Source organism: Callionymus lyra, chromosome 2, assembly GCF_982586985.1.
Source record: "Callionymus lyra chromosome 2, fCalLyr1.hap1.1, whole genome shotgun sequence".
NCBI lineage: Eukaryota > Metazoa > Chordata > Actinopteri > Syngnathiformes > Callionymidae > Callionymus > Callionymus lyra.
The window spans coordinates 16,041,279-16,050,046 of NC_141819.1; the positions used below are offsets into that span (position 1 = coordinate 16,041,279).

The window sequence follows — 8,768 nt, forward strand, 5'->3', positions numbered from 1 at the left end:
CCATTCAGGATCCGTTAAGGATATCCTGAATGGTTTTCCTGATCATAAATGACAGCCAGGTCTCCGTTTCAGCGCCGGATGTGTACGAAATATACTGTTAAAATCAAAGGTGACTGTTCATCAAATCAGAAGTGACCAGTTCTGCTGTTTTCTATAAAAAGTCATTCTAATTTTAGCACTGACTCACTTATTTCCTTATAAATGTGTTTTTTCCTTCATGTTTTTGATGATAATTGCATTTATACTTTTTACTTTAAATTGTGCTGAGTCATCATTTTTATTCAAAACTCATATTCCAATTATTAAAATAATGTCCTCGACACTGATCTGAATTACGCCCAGAGTTTTACATACAAGCCTGTAATTTCTTTTTTTTAAAGTGACCTTACAGACCGCAGATAACCCCAGCACTCAAACCCCAGAGTTCCTACACACTTTCATACGACTGATTTGCTCTTTTTAGCAGTTAGATATGGTCGTCTGATATAATATTAGCAACCTATGACACATTTTTTTTTAACTGGGAAAGACCCTTTTGTAACACTTTATATCTTTGAAAATTAGGATCTTAATCTTGTAACTCTTTAATTAAATATCAAACCCTTTTATTTATCATTTTTAAATCGTCATATTTATGACAGGAAACATTAAATGTAATTGAAATAAAATCTATGATTTTTGTATTGAAATGTGGCGACTGTCAAGATGAATAAAAATGTTTTTTTGCAGGTCATATGTTTGATGTGAATGTCCCAAAGATTCTTTGACCCTTTTTGAAGAGATGATTTTCTCCAGGTGTGAGACAATAATATGTGGTCCAGGTCAGTGATGCACCTGTGAAGCAAAGACACTCTCAGAATGTTGTCAAATATTGTTTTTTTTGTGTGACTTTAGTTTATCACTAGACCTGATCTCAGTTACCAAAACCTTTGCCACGATATTCAAGGATCCTTTCTTCTAGTCTCCTTATGTAAATAATATACTTTGTAGGGTTTATTTAATTACAAAATATATTATTATTATTATTAAACAAAAGGACCTAAATATAAAAATACAAAATAGTTTCTGGCTATTGCACAGCATAGGTGATGTGTTGTCACCTCAGCTGGTAAGTCAAAGTTCAGTTTATTCGGATGTTTCATCACTTTGGAATGCAAACGAGCGTCACGCCCCCGCTGCACGGCGAGCGCTTCCGCGTTGACGTCACGAGGAGGAGAGCCTCCCAGCCAATCAGCGTGGCGCGCTCCTTCGATATCACCTCGCTGCGGACACGATGGAGAAGGTGAGCCGCTCCGGCAGAGAAGGTTGATTTGTTTTTACTGAAGGATCGACGAGTCTTCAGGGTGAGTGTGTGAGCAAATGTGCGCGTAGAACAGAGAAGTGTGTGTGTGTGTGTTTGTGTGTTAGCTAACATCTGTTGACTAGTGTCATGTGAGAGTGATTTTCAACTGAGCTTCCTCTGTCTGTCAATCCGTGTGTCCCTGAAATGTGATGTTGTTTTGGGGGTTTTGAAGGATGGACGGCACGAGCGACGGGGTTCGGTCCAGGTGTCGAAGCCTTTCCAATAAACACGACCTGGATGAGGAGAACTCCGCGGACGCTGGAAGTGCGCGCGCACAGCAGGCGGTCAATGGAGACGTCAGCTGTAACGGTAAATAGAACTTAACTTAAGTTACTTAGTTAGTTCCCCTTTATTTGGAAAACTATGACAGAGTTCACTTTTGTCATCATCTCATGACACAAACCCTTAATCATTGAATTAAATACAGTGTCTGACTCAATAGTGCGCAGACCTTCGCCAAGCAGCTCAATTCAACAAATGTGGGGGTTGTTTTTTAACCCCTTATTTTCCCCGTACATTTTTGATTCAACATCATTGGCCACAAGAAGGTTAAATAGACAGCAAAAGGTCGAGATAGAGAATGTGTTTACACAGTAGGAGAAGAAGAGTTGTTAGAGAGTGATGAAAGACTTTAGATAAGACCTTGGCGAAGCGTTTCTCTGTGACTATATCACTCATGATCATGATGATATCATGAGGTCAGAGGTTAACTAATGAACTGATCATGATAGTTACTTTTTTTTAATGTATTCATTACTCATTCAATTGATTCTGAACTTTATTCCCTTTATATATAACTTTTTTTCACATACGCTTCAAAATATTGTTTCCACATATGGCTTAGTGTTTTATTTTGTTTGTTTGTTTTAAAGATGTTTCCATCAACTTATGTATGTTTTTGTCTTTCTGCCTCACAAAAGTCAAAGAAATCTGTTGGTCCAGCGACACATAAATGATCAAATAACCTCCTTGGCAGCGTTAATACATTGGTCGTGTTGATGAAACAATATATCTTAAGATTGAGAAATAATCTTGTAAAATGTCTTGTAAAAACAATTCCAGGAAAAATGGAAGTTGAACACGTGGACAGCAAGAAGCTGCAACTGAAAAGAAAGGCAGAGGTGAGACGTTCATCATCGTCATGACGGTTCCTTTATTCATATGTTTCTGTGACTCATATAACGGCAGAAATTATTTTTGATTTAGTCGTGATATGCTGTTGAAACTCTTTCACTGTCTTATATTAACACTGTGTGTGTAAATAGAACACAAAACCACACATCGACAGCAACTCATGGACACAATATATAACAAGAGTTATGTACTGGAGGAGTTGCATAACAATCCAAACAGGGCACTTTCCTCGCCCAGACCGGTTTAGATGTTTAAATCTTTTCAATAAAGACTTCACTGACTAGAGAAATAACAGGTAATGATCCATCTTTGTCAAGTTAGACCAGCACTAACCAGTTATAGAAGGTACAAATTAAAAGGGAGACATGAAAGCATTCTGACGTCATGACTTCTCGTGTTACTCAGAACCTGAAGAGCGACTTGATGCGTCAGTTCGACAGTCACGTCAAACTTTTTGCGGACAGTCTCATCGAGGAGTCCTTGAGTCTGGAACCAGAACCCGTCCCGGCAGCCTTCTCCCCCCTCCTCTCTGACAAAGAGAGAAGCAAACTCAGGTGCCGCTGATGGTTCGAGACATAAAAGTCTTTATCATCTTCCTCAATAAATCACATTGGTTGATTCATGCAGGTACATTCGACCTCCCAGTGGTCAAGGGAAGCAGTTTGTGAGTCGCAGGTCCCTCCTGGAGTAAGTTTTCACTGAGAGGAGACAGGATTTAAGTGTGGCTGAAAGTTGACATCATCTTCTCCTGTTCACACAGTGAGCTGTTTGAGGTGAACCACTTCAGAACCATCTATCACATGTTCATCGCTCTCCTCATCCTCTTCATCCTGAGCACGCTGGTGGTTGACTTCATTGACGAAGGCAGGTAAAGTCAAACTCAACTTTCTCTCCCAAGTCTTCCCCACAAAACTGACGCCCTCTGTTGTACCAGGTTGGTGCTTGAGTTCGACCTGCTCGTCTACGCCTTCGGACAGTTCCCCCTAGTGGTGTGCACGTGGATCTGCATGTTCGTGTCGGCGGCGGTGGTGCCGTACGGTCTGTTCCACCTGTGGTCGCAGCAACAGTGTGGATCCCCGACTCACCCCAGACTGTCCAGTGTTTCCTTCGGAGCTCTGTTTCTGAGCTACCAGCTGCTGGGTCTGGGCTTCCTGCCCACCTACGTGGTGGTGACCAACAGTCTGCCGCCCGCCTCCTGCTTCATCATCATCCTGGAGCAGGTCAAGTTCAACACGTGTGTCTTCCATGTGGTCCTGGTTGAGTCGCTCACCTGTCCGCCTCACTACAGGTGCGCTTGATGATGAAAGCTCACTCGTACGTCAGAGAGAACGTCCCGAAAGTGCTTTCTTGGGCAAAAGAAAAAACAGGTAAAGTATTTTTTTTGTTTGTTTTTCATATAGAAATAGAATAGACTAAATACTTACTAACATAAACATTAAATAAACAGTCAGATAAAATGATGTTTTGTCAATTTAAACATTGCAGGTCCCGCTCCTGCTGAGCCTCAGGTGTCCCAGTACCTCTACTTCCTGTTTGCACCCACACTTATCTACAGAGATAGATACCCCAGGTAAGTGAAGGTCTTACGAGTTAAAAGCCTTGTGGTTGTTCCTACCTTTGATTGATTATTTTTGTTTTTCTTGTCCACACAGGACTCCCATGATCAGATGGGGTTATGTCGCCACTAAGTTTATTCAGGTATTTACATCTTTAACTTCTAAAGTTCACTTGTTTATTTTAAATCTATGGCTTCAGAATTGGTCAAAAATGTCTTTTACGTGTCATTTACATTTTCAATCGGTTTTATCTCTCACTTTTTTTAAATTGTTTTGAGTTTTGACTGTGTTTAAATTCAACTTCATAACATGGTAGCAACTCTAAAACACTAGTTCTTGCTTTGTGTCAAAAAAAGCCTAAGACGCGCTTAGCTGTTCTGAACCAGCAGTTGAATGAATGAATGGATAAAAAACAGGTTGAGAGGATTTATTTGATTGATTTTCCACAAAGATCAATCAAAACAGCTGATCGAAGTCAGGAATGGGATTTAAATTTTAACTTTTAAGAAACATTTTAAATTACAAACTTATTCTCTGGGACATTTTTTTTTTAATCAAACAACAACTGCAATCTCCAAGAATTCTAGCTGATGTGGAAGGTTTTCATATTGTTTTTTGAGGTCCAACAAATAAAATTCTTGCCAATTGGAGATTTCTTAAAAAACTCTGTTAATGTGTTGGATAAAATAGGATTAGGGTAACGTTAGTATGTTTTCATACATGTAGAGTTTGTTGGTCCACACGTCATCGATGCTATTAAAGTGGTGCTAATTTCTTATATAATCTTAACACCTGTGTGAACTGCATCTCATGTTTTAAACTTGGTTTCTAACAGCACTCTCTCATTGTCTGGCTCCCTCTCAGTGAACTCATTGCTGCAGCTATTAAATGTACCAAGAAACCTGAATGATTTTGTATCAAGACTATTGTTCCCTCGGTGGTCCTGCAGGTGCTGGGCTGTCTCTTCTACGCCTACTACGTGTTCGTGCGCCTGTGCATCCCTCAGTTCCGCAGCATCAGTCTGCAGCAGTTCGACCTGCGATCCATGGTTCTGTGTGTCTTCAACTCCATCCTGCCAGGTGAGAAGAAACATGCTCTCATGGTTGTGAGGAGCATCAGGTTAACGTTCTTCATCCGTGTTCTGCAGGAGTGCTGGTTCAATTCCTAGCCTTCTTCGCCTTCCTTCACTGTTGGTTGAACGCGTTTGCAGAAATGCTGTGTTTCGCCGACAGGATGTTTTACAAGGTACAGGTTCATCCCGACTGCTCTGCTGGTTATTACTCACTGGTTTAATTATCTATTCCAGGACTGGTGGAATTCAACGTCTTTCGCCAACTATTACCGAACCTGGAACGTGGTCGTCCACGACTGGCTCTACTATTACGTGTACAGGGACTTCCTGTGGGTGAGTCGCCTGCTGCTCTTTATCTCACGCGCTTATTTAAACTGGAACACATTTGAACATCCAAGGTGTTAAATAAAACATGTTTTAATATTGGATTTTAGCACAACGCTGTGTCTTTACCTGCATGAATCACCTGAGAGAATAATATTGAGCTCAAACAGGGTTTGATTTCAAGTGATTTTTTAAGAAAACTTGATAAGTTGGCAAAAGAACAAATGATGGATTTTTCACATGTATGAGCATTTTGAGGGTTTTACTTGTATACCTTGTTTAATAGAAAACTTCATAAAATGCAACAATTAAAATCACTAGAAATAAATCAACCATCATGTGAAAGTGGTGACAAAATATGTTGTGAATCCTTTTCCCTTTAACCCTTGTGTTATCTCTGGGTCAAGGTGACCCGAAGACCAGAAAACTAATGTGTTTGTGGTATCCCTTGTCTTGTCGCTGGGTCAAGATGAACGACCTCCCTCTGCTTCCATAAATACATATGCAGTGGTGGAGGTCATTCACCTTGACCCAGACAAAACACAAGGGATACCACAAACACATTTGTTTTCCGGCCTTTGGGTCATCTTGACCCTGAGATAACACAAGGGTTAAAAGACATTAATACTTTGTAAACCAGTCTGTTTCTATTTAAATACCTCTACAACCCAAATAATCCATCATTTAAAATAGTATTCTTACTACTCCTCTTTATATTATAATAAACAACAAAAATATTTATTTATTGTAGTTGCCTTTTCCCCAATTATATTTAATATTTACGTTGATTGTATGTTTAAATGTATAGCTTTTACTAGAAGGACTTCTTCATATGTAATTTACTCTCCCCTCACACTAGTTAATTGGCTAATTAGCAAAAAATAATGATTGAACAAATACACATTTAGATTCCAGAAGGACATTACATGATCTTAAACCTTCTGATGTAAGTAAGTAAGTAAGTAAGTAATTATATTTGTATAGCGCTTTTCCAAACCAGGGTCGCGCTTACAATCAATCAAAACAATATTCAATAAAATATATACTTTAGAGGTCAAGATAACACTGAGAACAACGAAGGAATTCCAGAAAATCAAGGAAAAGCCTGAACAAATAAAAATGTCTGTCAATATACTTAATTTAAAAAAAATTTGTTTGTTTGAGTTGTGTTTTTTGATATATTTCAGATGTCCAATAAGCGTTTCCGAGCAGCAGCCATGTTGTTCGTATTCACCGTGTCCGCCATCGTCCACGAATACATCCTGGCAATTTGCTTCGGCTTCTTCTACCCCGTGCTCTTCTGCCTCTTCATGTGCTTCGGAAGTAAGACGGGCCTCTTCAACATGAAACATTACTAAGATCTCATTAAACTCTTCCTCTTCGCCTCCTCTCAGTGATGTTCAACTTCATCCTCCACGACCAGCGCAAGGGTCCGATATGGAACATCATCATGTGGACGTCCCTGTTCCTGGGTCAGGGTGTCCTCATCTGTCTGTACTCTCAGGAGTGGTACGCTCAACGCTACTGCCCTCACGAGGAGGTAACGTCATGACGCTCCGAGTCTCATCTTTCTGCTTGAACAAGAGTTTGTTTTCATCCCTTCAGCCTTCGCTCCTCAACCTCCTGACGCCTCGATCCTGGAGCTGCCACAGAGTCTCCGCCGACGACCTGTGACCTCCTGCTGCTGCTCTACGTCTTTATCTTATTGCACAATATTTATGAAGTGTGTGTGAAGAACTTTGAATTGTTTTTACTCGCGATCTCACCGTGATGCCTGAGCATAACTCCTAGTATTTTTCACTCTTAATTCTGATGTTTTTCAGCAGATAAACCTGTGAAACCTGTGTGTGCCGCTACTTGATGGTAGTTAAAAACATGGCAGCTGGACGTCCATCCTCCGTCCACTCTCTCTATCAAGTGTTTATATTCAGGAAGTTACTGAGAATGTATCTTATTATAATAAACAGTTTATTATTATCGTGATATTTTTACAACTTCATGAAACATGTATTTTCTAAAATGTCTTGTTGGCTTTTGTACGTGTGCGAATAACATTAAATGTTTTCTATTGTGTTTCGATTATAATTTATGTGACATGGATTTTACTATTTTTGACTAATGTCTAGTAATTAAGTCATTTAAATTTGTAAAGCGCCTTTAGCGTCATGTTAATGTTACAATGATAGCTTATAAAACTCAATCTTATAACTAGAGCTTTCATACACTCTTATATTTAAAATTAAAATGGACTAGTTTCAAGATGAACCTGTTTTATATTAGTTTGGGACAGAAAAATAGCTACAAAACTACCATGAAGAAGGATAGAGTTATTACTATGTTATTATTATTATGGGCGAAAGATGCACTGAGAGGATACGTTCCTGTTGTTAACAATATGACCACAAGATGGCGGTGTACTGTGGATACAAATCGCTTAAAATAAAGAAGCGAAAACTGTGTTTATTATTTATGTTTTGCGAAATAGAAATAAATCCAAGTTATATAAATTAAATATATCGAAGTGAGGCAGTTTTATTTGTATGCCTATGTTTTGTCTCTAAAAAGGCGTTTTGGGTTATTATGTAATAGTAAGATAACAACACCGACTTAATGCTGTATTGGAAAAAAAGGTGGCAATTTACCATCATTTAAACAAAAACCTTTAAGCATAACCTTGTTATGTAGTTTTTCTATACATACTGATGTATATTTGTTATAGTTTAGGATAACTACAGGAATATAATAACCTTACAAATATTCTTGTTTAGATTTAGATTACAGCGTTGAATTTAACTCAAAGCTATGGTAAAAGTTATATTAAACATAACAAGACAATATATAGAAGTAATAAACAAGTGATGAGTTATTTTGAAGAGGTAGGGATTTAAAGGTTGACAGTTCAGGACATTCACAGAGGTGTTTAAAGCAATGGATTCCAGAGGGAGGAGTGAGTAACAAAAGATTGTTGAATGTCATCCTGAATCCCAGGACGTGTTCTAGTCTGCAGTGCACCAGTTAGTCATAATACAATTAGTTTTGAGGATTTTCATTCAAAGTTATAAGACTATAAAATGTTCACAAGGTTAACGTTAAACTGTTGCCTTGGAAGCACATTCTAGTTACATGGATGCTGCAGGTCATTTACTTATTAGTCCTTCAACCTAAGAATAGAAATACTTTCATCAATGACACAGTCATGAAAACTATTTTGCCCTTTTAATTAGGGGTGTTAGAAAATATTGATACGGCGATACATCGCAGTATTCTTTACAATGATACTGTATTGATATTTGACAGCACTATATCTTTAGCGTCAATAGTGTGTTTAAACTACAATAAC

General features: G+C 38.6%; 1 protein-coding gene across 1 annotated transcript; it reads left to right on the plus strand.

The window, feature by feature from the left end:
• Nucleotides 1-1,289: 1,289 nt before the first annotated feature.
• soat1 (sterol O-acyltransferase 1) lies at nucleotides 1,290-7,467 on the plus strand. The gene is made up of 16 exons (XM_087782612.1): nucleotides 1,290-1,343; nucleotides 1,515-1,651; nucleotides 2,405-2,463; nucleotides 2,882-3,030; nucleotides 3,104-3,163; nucleotides 3,237-3,344; nucleotides 3,411-3,696; nucleotides 3,765-3,843; nucleotides 3,962-4,046; nucleotides 4,129-4,174; nucleotides 4,982-5,111; nucleotides 5,180-5,277; nucleotides 5,339-5,437; nucleotides 6,616-6,751; nucleotides 6,823-6,968; nucleotides 7,034-7,467. The coding sequence occupies exons 2-16, from the start codon at nucleotides 1,516-1,518 to the stop codon at nucleotides 7,100-7,102; spliced, it is 1,686 nt and encodes a 561-aa protein (XP_087638738.1). The 5' UTR covers nucleotides 1,290-1,343; nucleotide 1,515; the 3' UTR covers nucleotides 7,103-7,467.
• The last annotated feature ends 1,301 nt before the right edge of the window (nucleotides 7,468-8,768 follow it).

Bases quoted from the DNA above. Each gene is read 5' to 3' on its own strand.
- soat1 (XM_087782612.1), top strand. From the start codon at position 1,516: ATGGACGGCACGAGCGACGGGGTTCGGTCCAGGTGTCGAAGCCTTTCC. The intron at 2,464-2,881 runs GTGAGACGTTCA...CGTGTTACTCAG, and splicing joins AACTGAAAAGAAAGGCAGAG to AACCTGAAGAGCGACTTGAT. The intron at 4,175-4,981 runs GTATTTACATCT...GTGGTCCTGCAG, and splicing joins TCGCCACTAAGTTTATTCAG to GTGCTGGGCTGTCTCTTCTA.